A 15,964-nucleotide genomic window follows, 5' to 3' on the forward strand; every position below is an offset into this window, starting at 1 on the left:
TCCAACAATCCGGTGTGTTCAGAAGGACAGAATTCACCAGGCATCCTGAGAAAGTTTTATTTTGGATATTTCTCACTAAGAGAAAAAGTTAGCAGTCCAATATTTCAAATGAAAACCACGTCAAAAGCCCTGCTAAGGAGACAGTGCCTTGGAAATCCCCTGCTGTAACACAGAGCAATAATATATAACTTGTCGCTGGTAATAACTGACAAAATTGAGAATCTGTCCCCCCAGAAATGTTGCTGGACATTTTATAAAGAGGGGTGTCAGTGTTGGAATGTCACTTCTCTCTACTCTTGTGCCGATCACTTGATAACACTCCTATTTCAGCACTGCAGGATAAACCAAAGCTCCTCCATTCTAAAATGCTTTCCTCCTTCCTGATCTCTGCAGTGTAAAAATGTTGCAGATTATCGATGAGATCTGACAAGAACAGATTAGAGATGGCAAACAGACCTTACTATAGTTAGCTACTGAAACCATCTTAGCATTGTTCCAAAACTCTTAGAAATATGACACACTGAATTTGTGTAGACTAAAAATGTGAATCTACAGAATGCACAAGCAAAGGCACAGCACTCAGAAATAGCACCAGCCATCGCGGGCACCCCAACTCAGCTGGTACACACATCAGGGTCCTCTTATAGAAGCCAACACGTTTCCAGCTACATTTCAAAAACCCAAGGAAAATGGGACAAAATTTGTTGCCATGTTTATATGTAAAGTTATTATCCAAGTTCACAAATAAGGATTTGTGGAATACTTCATATCTGTGGGCACTGTGTAATCATAGAATCATAGGGGTTGGAAGGGACCTCAAGAAATGATCGAGTCCAACCCCCCTGCCAAAGCAGGTTCCCTACACCAGGTAATCAGAAATTTAGTACAATTATTTCTGTACAGTCTGGTCAGTCTACCTGCAGTTCTCTCCCCTTTCTATTTCATGACAGCTTGTCCAAGAAAAATTGGAATGTGACAGGTTTAACACAGCTCATTCTCAGAACCTCTGAAAATAAGCAAACATTTAAGTAGTCACAATGTTAGCAGTGGAAAAAGGAGGACCCATCAGCATTTCCAAATCCCATCACTCAAACAGAAGACCTACAACTATTGCATATACTGCCAATGTTTGGTACAAGAGGAAATCAGTAACAAATCAAAGGAACCTGCACCTTCTTTAATTGGGTGCAAGTACACTGAATAAGACAGACTAACACATCCACTGCAGAGCTGGATTTACTCTGTGCCATTATGAGTGCTATCAGCTGTCATGCAGCATTAATGATGCACCTCAATCAGGAAATAAATAATCTTGCCAATCGCTATTTGATCTTAATTATTTATCAATGATATAAAATTAAAACTAACTGATAAATTAAGGAGATGGCCTTATCTGCAATGTCTTCTCAGAAGAGCATGGAACTGAGTAACAGACAAAGAAGTTAAAGCCACTTTCCTCTACACAAAAAAGTTTTACCAGGCTTAGTCCTCTTTTTCTTTTTTTTCTTTTTCTTTGCCTTGGACCTTCCATAGTCCTTGGATTTTCTTTCTTTGTTCTTCTCATGTTCTTTAGCAGCTGAAATCAGACAACAAACCACTTTAGTTTCAAAGATATATACACACTTATTCTACTTACTAATTTTCTTAAAGGCCTCCATGATTTCTTTAGTTAACTATGGCCAGTTCATTAGGGAAAAAAAACAAACAGCACAAAGCTTACTTTAAGAATTACTAGTCCCCATAACCGGTCTGTTTGAAGTCTTAGGGCAATTCTCTCATAACTAAGTTACAACAGAACATGGTAAAAACCAACTGGACACCAATGCACCATTTACCCATTAGGCAGGGAGGTTGAGTCCTCAGAAATTATTGGGGCATTTGCTATTTCCCTTTTCTAAGGGATTCAAATTTTAACTGAAAATCTTACTGCTGAACTTTTTGGTTGCACTGTGACAGAAATCTAACATAAGAACAAAAGCTTCAGTCCTCTTACCAAACTCCAGTTCCTCAAACACTAACAACAGATTCAGCTGGCTATACCTCCTACTCAGCAGCAGTTGATGAAAGAATAGGAGATATAGCCAACTGAACCATCTGCAGCCCATCTTATTTTTATGATAATAAAAAATTGCCAAGTCCAGACAGAAAGAACATCTTCAGAACCTTTGCTGGGGATAAATGCTGCCAGGCAAAGCACACAAGCCCACACTACTTCTCGTCACTTGCTTTTAAATTCTGTCTTTCAAATTTAGTCCTCCACAGCTCTAGATATTTACATCGCCCTTTAAATTAATTATCCTGACACTGCCAAGACCACAAGATGCAACTAAACAGTGCATTGTGAGAGGATGCCTCATATCTCACAAGGGCTCTGTTCAGAGCACTCAGGGATCAGGCTGCTTGCCACCTCACCCAGAAAGCCATTTCATTTACCCATTATTGCTATCACACAGTACACAGCTGAAGACACTCTACTGTCAGAAATGCAAAACATGTTAAGAACTGCACTCAATGCACAAAGTGCCACCACCAGTGTATTGCAATAATCTCCTACAATGTGTTAATATTAACCTCCCTAACCCACAGTGTAAGGCTGTCATTGTGGCACAAGCAGCCCACCTTGAGAACCAGAATCCTCAACCACATCCGAGCAATTACCAGCTGCGATGAACATGCAGGAGACAAAGCATCAGGATCTCCTCAAAAGAGCCATCAACTTTTTATTTCCCCTTCCTTTCAGACCTTGTGTATCCCCTGCAACTTCGCTGCTCCTGTTCCTCATCTTCATATTATTAATGAGGGTTGTTAAAAGTTATGCACTTCCAGCAGCCACAGATAGTAGCCCGCCATGCAGATCCTAGAGGGAACAGGTTTGGCACAGCAGAAAACAAACTTGACCTCCTCTGCTACCATTTCTGGATGGGGATTCTACAGGAAGTTCTTCCTGTAGAAGAACTGAAGAAGTATGTCCCAACACAAAGCTTCCAGCTACACCTGACTTTCCTTCATCCTCATACCTCCTATTTTTCCAGGGCTCAGGAGTCTCTGGAGACCACTTCCTTCTCCCTGCTCATACATACATACAGAGATGCAAGTAAATCTTGTCATTTTATTCTTCCAGGAAAAGGGCAAAAGGACAATAACTGAGGTCAACACTGTAAGGTTCCACTTGGAAATGGAAGACTGCACAATTATATCACCTAATGTTTTATGGCACCTAAGAGGGCAAGGTATGCTTCTTCAATCACTCAATACATCAATTATAAGTGTAACCAAAAAAATGCTGCTCAGACCCACACTTACTCTCCGTGAGCTAGCCAGAATGCTCTTCAAAAAAAAAAAAAAGAAAATACAAGTATTTGTTTTGCCCCAATTCGTTTCTTGTAAACACATGTAAGTCTAATGAACATTCACTGCAATATGACCCAATAAGGCCACTATTAGCTAGTTAGCAGCAGCCTCACATATTTGCAAGACCAAAAAGAAACAGTTATACAATCATATGAGTTCATCACAATCCTGTTTTGAATATATTTTTTTTATAAAAGGAATTTTTGCCAGAAGTATAAAAACCTCCCACCAACAGCACAATGAAAGGTTAAGCTGATCTCTAATGGCCAAATCAATTACAAAACATTCTACTGATTGAGACCAATGCTAACACTAAAGTCCTGAATGAAGATGTTACAAAGTAGGCTAGGCACAGATTTTTACATATTTCTCACCACAAATTGTCACTGTGAATCTGAAATAAAACAGGGATGTAAGAAATCTGATGGTATGCAGAAAATTATTTTCATGAGTCTGCATGGCTGTTATCCACCTGCATTACAGCAGATTTAGGATAAACAGGGCTCACTGTACCACTGAACAGAGGTGAAGCGATATCACCCACAGGTTTTTTCATAGCACAGAATACAGACTATTCAAAAGGTATTTATAACAGAAACAAAGAATTATGATAGATAAAGTATTTTTTAAAGAATTACTATTATTTCTTAATGAATCTCAAAACGTTCCAAGATTGCTTAAAGTATATAAAGCTCTGGACAATAAAGGGTTTCTATCAAATAAGCAAAATGGCATGAAAACATTCTCACTCATTTTAAAATTTTCTGTATTGTTTTTTATATGTAAAAAACATTATGCATCATAACCAGGAACATTTCAACCCAATGAGCTGACTAAAAAGATGTCTGTGTTCTGTTGTATCGACTCTTCATTTGAAACCATGAAAAAGAAACAGCGAAAAATGCCTCTTATAATTCATACCACATACTCAAAATATTAACACTTTAGAAGAAGGTCATATGAATAGAAGGCATTCTATCTATCAGTTCCTAACAATGCTTGTGAGAGCTCATTCTGAACTAAAACTGCATACCATTTTCACCTCTTTGTTTCTCTTGAGGTTTCCGGAGCGATCTCACTAGGTGGTTCTCCTTGGTTTGCTCTCTAACACAGTATCGGTGACTACTTAATGCACTTACAGCAGTTCTTCTCTTTTCTATTTTTTCACCTCTGTATGAGGTACTCCTCAGGGCTATGCGTAGAGGAGCATCTACAAAGAGAATAAAGATGAGGTCCAAACTTTAAATACTTTCAAAATGGAACTCTCCTTTCCCAGCAGCAGTCCTGGCTGTCCCTACAGAGCATCTTCGAAGAGATTCACTGCTCAACTCAGTCCCAGCAACGTGACCCAATCTTTTAAGCAGAAGCCAATTTAAAGACTAAGACTTCTAAGGTTTTTTGTTGTCACTTTTTTCTTTTTAAAGAAAAAGAAAACAGAAAGAAACAGTGCATTCCCAAAAGCTTTATTCTTTCAGAAATACTGTGGCACTGAAGAAAGATGGGAAGAGAAACAGTTCAGCTCAGGAACATCAAGAAGAAATGAGCTCCTGCTGATGTAAATAGAGGAACCACAGCCTGCTCTCAAGCACACTTTGTAATGAGTGAATAGAAGAGGCATAGAAGCTCCATGCACCTGAGGAAGGGCAGTTTCCAAGTACACACCACCAAAAACCAAGTGCTTCAGGCAAGAACTCAGAACTGCTACCTCAAATTCATAAAGTCATGAAATAGACAGACATGACTTAAACAGAATTTCAGATGAAGGTAAGTTACGCACTTCTCATCTGACAAGTACCTTGAAGCAGTTAACAGCTAGCAGCTCTTTCTACTGAAAGACTCCTGGACACAGAAGGTGCCAGCTGAAGCTAATACAAGCTAAGGCTGCACAACCCATAGGGCAGCCAGAATAAAAGAAATACTTTACAACTTTGGAGTGTGAAATCATGCATCTCTGTCAATCAGATCCAGTAGCCAAGCTGATAGAATGCTGATTTTTGTCAAGAATGTATGATCCTATCATAATAAGCATCCCGAAAGTTCAGTGGATACTAACAGCATCTTTCTTCATGTCTGAAGACATACATGTCAACAGGTTTCTCACTTGGAAGCCTATGAGTAACTGCAGTAGCTGAAGATGGAGTCTAAGTCAGCATACTTAAGAGATGGGGAAATCAAATGCTCTAGCCTGACCACCATTTCAAGTTGAAGCTTGAATGAGGCACATTAAGCCATCTTGTTCCGACCCTTTCAGAATGAAATGGACCCCTTCAGACCAAAGGAAGTTGAAATCCAGGAATGAAGCCATCAGATGGTTTTCTACCTGGTCTTCCATAATGAAGATGCATTAGAACTTCAGGAAGAATAAAGGAACTGTTCATAATAATTAATAAAATTATTATGAACTTGCTGCTTCCCTTCAGTCATTTGCTATACTGCTGTACATTAGCCACAAGAGAAGACAAAAGACACAAAAAGACCATGATAAAATGGGCTTTCATCCATTCTGGCAACTCACTGCTGCCTTTCCCTGGGTGCTTACTGAAATCAAAACAGCTACAAAGACCTTAGAAAATTGTTTTGTTATCCCTACCCCCCACCCCCCAAGAGCTGTTAAAACCAGAAAATACTCCTTGGTGAAATACGAAGTATGACTTTCCATTTTGAAGAGGACCAACTTCTGCAGGAGTAAGCTTGCTGTAATATAAGTACATCTGTGTTCTTGTTGGACTTGTCACTAACTGTAATCACTTCTTGGGACTTTCACAATTATCAGGTTGAACTGTTTGAGGAAAAAAAAAACTTCTCATGATACACAGTAGCTAAAACAAAGAAACAAAAACAGCAAGACTAAGGTATTTACTAAAATACTTGGGAACAACATTGTCCTAGCAAACGTTCTGAAAGGCAGAACATATCAGTACATGGCAACAAGACACACAAACAAGTCAGAAAAGCATTCCTGATTATCGATCATTCTGCCTGCTTTGAATTCCAGAATTATTTATAGCATACCATCTCAAAGAATTTAAAACAAAAAAACCCACTAGAAAAATATCCACACAAGGCAGAATCCTTGACTTAGGCCTCCTTTCTCCTCTCCCAGCAGTCCAACTCTATCTCCTAAGTTATCATTCAAAGAACACTATGGCCATCTTGACCCCACCCTCCAGCAGCACACATCCACGTGCACAGCCTCTCCGCAGAACAAAAGCCTGTTTTTACATTCATGAGGCTTTTTAGCTTTGCAAGAGTTAAAGTTCAAGATTTTTTTTTTGTTTAAGAACATGCTGCATCTTCTACAACGCACAAAGGTTAATCTATTTCTGTGATATTCTTCAACTACCAGTAACAATGTTTTTGAAGAGTCCCAAGGTACTCATTCATACACCAGGTGCATTTAGTAAAAAAAAAAGTTATCAAACACATAACATTTTGAATTTTGTTTCTTTTGGAAGTGCAAGGACTAAACTTACAGCACACAGACCTATATTTCTAAGTGTTTCAATAAGCAGTCTTTTCTCCTCTCAGAACACTTTTAAGTATAACTGTGAAGCAGGTCACTTCCTAAATTATCCCCCAAAAGAATGAAAAGCAACTGTAATGACTACAACTAATTTTATTTACGAACACGCCAGCAAAATCTGTATGTTTCCCAACTTCAGGCTTTCTTCAGCACTACCTGCAGTGTGCCATGCCTTCTGTGCTTCTTTCTCCTTGAGCCAACCTTCGCCCTCCTAGAAGGCTCCCAACAGTATCTTCTCCCCATCAAGAAATCCTCATGTGGTTTCAAGAAAAGCTGAGAGAGCACACCACACACCTCACATACAGCCTACACCGGGTTACCACTGTAAGTAAATTCTGTCAAGCATTTGTCCCTGCACCTGACTGAAGTTAACAATGTAAGCCTGTACTGTAAGCTGTAGTACAACGCAGAACAGAGCTCAACCATCTCAGCCATGCAGAAGCCACAGGGACTAGCTAGACAGAGCCTTAAGAAATTTCATCTGAACACGTTGAAGCTCAGTGACAGGCAGTGCAATAGCCTTCTGTCCAATGGAGCACAGATGTCAGGTCCCAGTTATGAAGATGACTCAACCTCCACAGGAAACAGAGATTGAACTCCAGGTGCTGTCTGTTGTACAGTACTCATCATTAACAGCAATGAAATCACATGCTGAGAATATCCTTCATATTTTCAAGAATGGAAGGCCTCTTATCTTGACTTATACCTAAGGAATTTGAAACACTATGTGGTTTGTGGACTGTATCTCAAGAAAAGCCACAGGCTGACTGGCAATTCTGCAGAATACAGGGGCTGTTAACATAGCTCCTCATCTCCTCTGACAACAACCACCCCTGCACATGTAGGATACCTGCATACATTCTTCAAAGGAGCATCCACCCATAATGCACCACCATGAAAACCACCGAGCTGTGTGCTGTCAGCCACACTAACAGCTACAAGATGACACCACACACCTTTGGCAAGTTCAAGCCAGAAAAGCAAGCTTGCCACCCTGCCCCCTCCATAGACATGATTAAGGTCTTTTCACTAATGCAAACAAAGACACTTTAGGTATGTATTCCTAACATTAGACACTTGTGATGCTTTTCTAACAGTGTGGGCACATATAAAAATTTAAGTCCACTGACAATACGCATGGTATTCTCCCCCTACAAGCATCTCCAAATTACTCCTCAGCAGGAGGGATGATTTTCTGTGGTCCCTGAAACACAAATGTGGTCATGTGGTTTCTTTTTTTCCTCATGACAAGGACAAGTAGTAGGGCTAACACTGCTAGCAGACACAAGCTACTTATATACTCTCACACCCTAAAAACCCAGCCCTGTGCCACAAGGTGCTTTTGAATTCTGCAAACCAGTTTAACATCACTTAGAGCAAGACTCCTCTGCAGAGCAGAGCTGTGCCATGGAAACATTAGGGTAAGGGTATTCTCCAGCTGGGGAAGTTCATTCCTGCACAACAGTCAGGGTGAGGGAAGTATGAAGCCTGTCAGCACCAAGTGTTTATTATGGGTACTATGAGTACTGCAGCCAACTTTGTGAAGGTTTCAGTGACATTTCCTCAGGTACAAATCACCCTGCTTGTTCACATCTGAGGCCCAGCAAGCACTGAAGTCTGCCACAGGTTGACTTGCAGGCTTCAGAAAGATTGTTCAACACTGTCTGGCACAAGGGCAGTAACTAAGTTCTGTTAAACCTCCAAATTCCTTGCAGTGGTCCAAGTAAGGACACAACAAACCTTCCTAAAAACACTGTGGGTACTTCACAGGATGGCCAGAGAGACCTGAAAAAAGCTGGCATCTTCAGATAAAGTAATCTACATCAAATGTTTGAAGGGCACAAGTCATAGTAGGAGAAGATGGACTTCATTTATAGTAAAATGTCAGTGATTTTGCAGAGAAAAAGCTGTGACTACAAATAAAGAAAAAATATTTTAATATTAAAGTATACAAACATGGAAAATGGTTCCACTTCCTTATTTCACTTACAGCAAATAATATATATATCATCACCAAGCAAATCTGCCAAAAATTTTAGCAGATAATACACAGTATTCAATTTCAAGGTGACAAATTCAAGCAAATGTCCCATCTTGAGATATCAAAAATCTAAGGCAACTTCCTTGACTTTAAGAAGCAATCTGCAGTCTTGCCCAAAAACCTAAACTCATGCAACAACATACATTTTGTACAGATCTTGATTTTCCTCTTAAACTAAAGAACTGCACCTGATTCTATAGTTTCCCTCACAGGTGCAAAGCAGCTAAGAGTTTAGGGTAGAAATGCCTGCAGCTCCTATATGCCAGGGATGCAAAACCAACTGCCTCATTGCCCACACAGAACAGGTTCTTTCAGGAAAGAGCAAATAGCAGCAATCCTCACGGAGTTAAGTATTACAGCACTGGTACCAGAGAGTTTTCAACATAATGATCTTATATTTCCTGATAAAGAAAAGAGGTATTGCCTAGAAGTATCCAGTAGCCATTCAAGTCTGTATCATTCTGATCAAAGAAATCAGAAATGCCAGCTAAGCAGTGATAGATTCTTTCACTTCCATTAAATTGAGTTGGATCCAATGATCCCTGTGGGTCCCTTCCAACACAGGATATTCTGTGATTCTATGAAAAGCCACCACAGAATTTAAGAGGTATCTGTCAAATTCGGCACTGCCAAAGTGAGCTCCTCCTTAGGGAGGAAGACAGACAGAACAAGTATTTCCATGTTAATCTTTCTAGCCACATCAACCTTTTGAAGCCAGTTCCCAATTGTACGATTTACAATAGTTCCAGTGCTTAAATTTCAGAGTCTCTACTTAAATATAAAGAAATTAGAAACTAATTTGTTTCTTCTTGCATCCCGCAGCATGGTCTTCCTATTCAAGCAATTAATGACAGAAATTGGTGCATGCAGAAAGACAAGAACACAAAAACAAGAGAACACAAAATGCAACTGTGTGAGTCCCATCAATTCTATTTATGTATCCATGGTACAGGAAGAATTACAAGAATTAGGAAAAAAAGTTCAACAACAACAAAACCATCACTTAATAATCAGATATTATAATATGAAGTATGACATTCCTTTTCCTTATCAAGGAAAAGTCTGTGTCTCCACAACATCTGTATTTGAGAGCAGGCGTGGAGTTCAATACCTTCCACCTTGATTCACTGTTCAACAACAGTCAGTACAGCCAAGGAGATACTTGCAGGTATATGCTATGAACCACATATGGATTACAAGTATCCACTCACCACAGAGGAAGAGAAGGAGTAGACTTCAAGAAAAGAATTAATGCTTTGAAGAATTACCTACCTATGCTGACAAGATGATGGCACCACATCAACAGGATATACTTCAAGGAAAGGAAGTAAGGAAAGGATCGAAATCTTGAGCCACAAGTCAGTTCATTCAAGACAATCACAAGAGAACTACTTTTAAACTAAAGTAGTTGCAAGGTATCTCACAAAGCAGAACAGAAATCTGCTATTAAAGAAAAACAACAAAATCACCTGCCAAGCAAGAAGCCTATTCCAACCAGCATGCAGCGTTACCGATGTTCCTCACTAAGCACTCAAGTGCAGCCCTGCTTCTGCAGGCAGTGAAGTTACATGTAAGCTGCATTCAAAGTAATAAACACAAGCTGGCGTGCTCTAACACAGCTAAAGGAAAGCTGCCTCTAAGTTATTAAATCTTATGCCTTTGCGTTATTTGAAACTACAGAACCATCTGAAGTGAAGTTTACATATAGCATAAAGCAGAATAAGCAGTAGCATCTCAAATGAAAAAATGTTTGCTGGACACAGAAAAGCAGACAAACTATCTACATATATCTTTCTGCTACACTGTGCTGACAACTCAGCGAAAACTTGTAAGATTCTGAAGTTCTTAATCATAGAGAACACTGATGAAAGATCAGAATTTATAAGGAAAGTATAACAACATTTACAAGGACCAGAGAACTCAGCAAAGAGAAAGTTGGATTTGATAAAACAGGCTCAGTCGAAGACAAGAGATGACAATTCCCACGGATCTAGGACACAAAGTGCAATCAGCCCGCAGGAACAGTCTGGACACATTATGAGTACCAACACCAGCCCACAGGTATGCCATGACTGTCACTCTGATGCATTCAATACACCAGGAACTAAACTTCAGAGAACAGAACAGCAAAGAAGAAATTAATATAATTCTGAAGATGGCAAAGCAGTTATAACCAAAGAAAGTGCTCTGATTTTCTTCCCTAACCACCGAGCTTTTCCCTTTCAACTACCTGCCAGGTGCAAGAGTATCTTTCAAGGACAGCTGTAGTATTTAACAAGTGCAGATGCCTTGATTTCCATCACAGGTAATTAAAAACTGCCAGCAGACACACACTAGCATATTAAAGTACACTCCTGAGATAGGACTGTGAAACAAAGCGCGAAGTGAGAAATAAGAAAAATTGCTCACTTAGTAAAGAAAGGACAAAAGAAGTCTTCCAACAGTACTAGTTAGGCATTTGACACAAACAGAAGGAAAAAAGGACTCAAGGGACTGTAGTTCTGAAAAAGGAGCAGATTTAATATTTGAGTAATCTGTTGCAAAGAAATAAGACAAGCTGCAGTCAGCTCATTATAGAACTCTGTATGTTTCTAGATGAGGTGATTTCTTCAGTTTTATCTTCTCTAAAACTGAATGTTTAGAGACATCATTGTTTCTCCACAAAGTCCACAAAGAAATATGCAAGTTGGAGCCCTAAGGAGGCTCCTTCAGCCCAAAAGAGAATGGAATTCTGCCCTTTTCTGCTTGCTGCTGTTAAAGGAAAAATAAAATAAAATCAGCAAAATACTTACACAATGAACCAGCTGTGGTCCGTCCTCTTTTTGGCCTTTCTTGATTAGCTTTCTCAGAAGCCAAAGAAGCTCTGGTTTGAATGTGTCTTTTTACCGTGTTCTGCTGTGATTCTGCAAACTTGTCCACTCCATGAAAATATTTCATGTGATAATGCAATAACTTGGCTTTGCGGAATGATTTTGAACAGTCCACGAACTTGCATTTAAACTTGTGATCTTGATCAACGGTTGCAGCTTTTTTTGATGCAAGAAAATCTGATCTCCTAAAAGGTTTTGTTACTGTAAGAACAAAACAGATAAATTCCCCCATGCACTTGCTATATTTAACAAATGTCTTCCTACATTAAAAAAAAAAACATTTAAGAAATGAGCATGCATTCAAACAAGTTAGCTGTGAAATGCTACCAGTAAGATTTCTAGGCTGTATGCTGTTAAGACTAAGAGAAAACTTGGCCATACTGTGCTCCTAAACTTATCTGTCACAATGCTACTGCTTTTATAAGTGAGTTACTCCACTCCTTCGCCCAACTCCTTATAGCACTGTACACAGCACTACTACAGATACAAGACAGAATTACAAAGAGATTGCTTATTTCAGTCAGAACGCTGAGGATTATGTTCTACAAAGTGTGTTATTTAGCTGTTCACATCTTTGGCCAAAACATTTTCCAAGGAAAACACTTATGCTTCTTTGCTTGGAGCTCCTCTGCTACCTCCTTGCTGGATGCCTTGTCTGACCTCCCAAGCCTGATTACTTCCAAGAACAATGGAACAGTAATCAGTATGTCAGAAGGATACTACTCAAGTAAAACAGAAACCCACTGAAGTTTTCAAGCAACCATGAAAGAAAGAAGTTCCTACTCCTTCCAGCATTTCAGAAACTTGTCTCACGTTTTTGCTAAGAAATACACAAAAGAAATGTTGTCACCAGGGTCTGTATCTGATAAATACAAGAGAGGTAGAAATTAGGAATACAGATTAGAAACAATCCAAGTAATTACTCAAGTCAAGACCACATCTGAGGACAACAAAGTAACATGACAGGAGCTGTCATCTTTACAGAGCAGTTTCCAAATGTAATTTGTCCATTTGTTTTACCAGCACTAAAACATTTCCATATTTACGTGTACTATTGAACTACTAGGATCAAAAAGGAAGAAGCATTAAAAGTTAATACCCAGCCCAAGCCACAGTGACGCAACTAGAAGACACACAGAATATTCATGAAAGCTAATGTTACATTAGAAGTAGCAGAAAACAGAGCACAAGAGGACCCAAAACATTACAGACAGGATCAAGAGCTGTAAGGGCTTTCTACAAGCACACATTTGCAGCAATGGGTCAAATGGGAGTGTTAAAGATAGCACTGGCAGTTTTGATATGAGAACACAGCACAGCTTGTTAAGAGATTTTTAGCAGGCAGCAACAGAAACGACGAGCTCTGCTGCACTACAGACAAAAGTTACGTAAAAGCATCCTAGGAATGGCATCTGAAGGGTTCTCAGTTTAAGTACTACCTTATGTAAAAGAAACATAACTTGAAGTCATTCATAGAGAACAACAGCTAATGGTACTATGGAATCTGACACACAGGGAAGCAGTAAGAGACTCGAACGCACATTAGTTTGGTTAAAGGAAAGAATAGAAAAATTACAACATTGCTTTCAGGCGTTTCCCAAGGAGAACAGCAAGGAGTAAGTGAGCAATTTTGGCACCATTGCGTTAAAAACATCCTGACAGGGAAATTGCTTCAAGCAATGAGCGTAGTGAAGTAGGAGAAAACCTAACAACCGGCTAGCAGGATGACAGTTTGCCACAGCCAAATCTGAATACACCGCACAGCATCAGAATCTGCATTCTTAAAGAATAAAGCATCCCTGGCCCAGCCCATGGAAAGGCTGGTGGATTTAGTGAAAGGAAATGCAGAAACGTTCTCTCAGCTGCAAGGCTCTCCAAACAATGAAAGATGACTTGCTTCGACTTAACCAACATGAAGATGGGGAAACTTAACTACAGCAGAAAGGGGACAATGGGCCCAAGCATTTACTCAACAAGGATTATGAAGATGACAAGGGAAGCTGTGATACCGTCACAGAGCTGACATGATGAAGCCCTGTCAGGAGCTCTTTTACCCAAGCTTGGAGCACTTTCCTTCCATTGAGGACAAATTCTTGAGCAGACACAAAGAACAGCTTCAAAATGATCAGCTATAAGTTAGAGGAGGAGCACAGGATCATCTCAGCTGAAGTTTAGCAACAAGGAGGTAGCAAACATGGGGGAGGGGGAAGGAAAGAAGAGGAGCTCATTACAATTAGAGGAACAAAACCACAGAGAACCACAGAAAGTTCAAAATAAAGCTCAAATTACTACTACTGCCACCATATTTGGGGGCATGTTCCTTCTTTACAAATAAAGACAATAGAATTCGTGCTGCCAGGAAACAGACTGAAGCTGATACATGACCCTGCCACCCAGGAGGGCCTTGGGAGAGCCTGTGCTCCCAGATAAATGCCAGCTGAAGCTCTCTCATTAAACCAACACACGAACTTCCACCCACACACATTTGTATTTTCTGCTGACAGAATACGGCACTAAAACTGATTTCTATTAGGAACAATCAAAGTTTTACTTTATTGGCATCAGATTTTCAGGCACTTGTCCTTCCACAGTGAAGGAACTGAAGGTATTGTTTTCTCTGAGTACAAAGAAACATTACAGACCTCCCACCCACTATTTCTTTCAAGCTTATAACCAAAACTGAATATCCTTACCTGGCACTCAACTGCTACACTACTATTCACACAGACTCAAGGTCAAACAACAGTGTCTCTTAACTTCCACTGCAGAGACAAAAACTTCCATTCAGCATTCAGTTTAATAACCTACTTCACCTCTCATTGTGCCACACTATCCAAAGGACATGAGCTTTCAGTTCAGGCCAAATTTAACAGTAAGTTTGCAGTGAAACATCAGCATATAGAAGCTTCTGAATCCCCTACCCATGCCCTACTCCCCCAAATTCCTTGTTTTAACTGGCTCCAGCTAGGACAGTGATGCTTGGCAGCAGCACAGCACCTTGATTTCAGGTCTCCAGTCCTGGGGAACCTTCTGCAAAGCACTAGTGATCCACCCCACACTGCCACCAGTGCACTGAACACGTAACACTTAAAGCTTACCTTGCTGCAGTTCCTAGCTATCAGATCTTTGCAAACAACTGCATTTTAAACTGAGGAGACTTCAAGTCTCTATCTTCCACTTTCCCAAGAGATCAAACTAAGATCAAACTATTCCCTCATCTGCTGTTGAACTAAACAGATCATGTCTCCCTAGAAAGCAGCCTCCAATGCTTCCATCTGTTATTTTCAAGACTCATCAGTTTCTTAGCATTACCTTTCTTGAACTGCTGATGTAAAATGTACCTGTTCTGTAGGTAATGGCACCAGTGAACCAGGGTTCTGTACAGTAATGGGAAAACTCACCACTGACATTCCCATTCACGTATAGAAAGGCAAAGCTGGCCTGGGAAGTTCCACACTGCCAGTTCAGCACCGTCAGCCTCAGAATCACCGTAACCACTCTGGAGCTTCCTTGGGAATACATCTAATCCCCACATCTCAATTACCACCTTACACCTCACCCAGCTGCCATCACTTACATCATGCTTTGAATCCCTACACCAGCAGGCTGACTTCCTTCAGCTCACCAAGTGTTCCTGCTCACCATCTTAGTGCTCAAACTGCATTTCTTCTCATTTTTCCAAAAACTGGTCTTCCAAAATATTGTCAAACAAAAAACCATCCCATCTAATTACTTTTCTCAACCTACTTTAAACAGGAAAAAGCATTTTTTGGGCACCTCCAGTGCGTCCAGAAGCCTACCAACTACAGGAAGTATAGAAAACAGAAGCTGGGTGTATTAAAAGCATCAATAATTGCAGCCCATTACATATATACACAACTCTCATTTCTGAGCCCAGAACATTTTTTTTATTTATTAAACACTGCAAGACAACAGTACTTCATGTAATGCTCCACTTGACACGTCCTCCCTGTGCTGGCAATAAATTCATTACAACAAAAATAGGGATGATGTCTACAATGCACCAGAAGCTTGCAACTGCCTGGTGTACTCTACACCAACCTTGACACAGAGGGTGGAGCAGCTAGGTGGCTTTAAAGGCTTTACTTGCACTTGGTCAGGTTTAACAAACACTGTTTCCAGATCAGTGTATATCAGCAAGCAAGTTTAGGCCAGCAA

The 15,964-nt window shown here is 40.0% G+C and overlaps 1 protein-coding gene across 9 annotated transcripts in view; it reads right to left on the reverse strand.

Moving 5' to 3' along the window:
- PHF20 (PHD finger protein 20) overlaps positions 1 to 15,964 on the reverse strand; it is a 60,169-nt gene that overhangs the window by 16,871 nt on the left and 27,334 nt on the right. For 4 of the 9 annotated variants that reach the window (XM_065754209.1, XM_065754210.1, XM_065754211.1 and 1 more), the window contains 3 exons: positions 11,708 to 11,986; positions 4,385 to 4,561; positions 1,478 to 1,576 (listed from right to left, as the gene is read on the reverse strand). In XM_065754209.1, the coding sequence (XP_065610281.1) occupies positions 1,478 to 1,576; positions 4,385 to 4,561; positions 11,708 to 11,986 (555 nt within the window). The remainder of the gene's footprint in view (positions 1 to 1,477; positions 1,577 to 4,384; positions 4,562 to 11,707; positions 11,987 to 15,964) is intronic. The other 5 variants (XM_065754215.1, XM_065754212.1, XM_065754208.1 and 2 more) reach the window with 4 other exon arrangements.

This window comes from Cyrtonyx montezumae, unplaced genomic scaffold, assembly GCF_038088225.1.
Source record: "Cyrtonyx montezumae isolate F1298 unplaced genomic scaffold, pur_monq_1.0 scaffold_9, whole genome shotgun sequence".
NCBI lineage: Eukaryota > Metazoa > Chordata > Aves > Galliformes > Odontophoridae > Cyrtonyx > Cyrtonyx montezumae.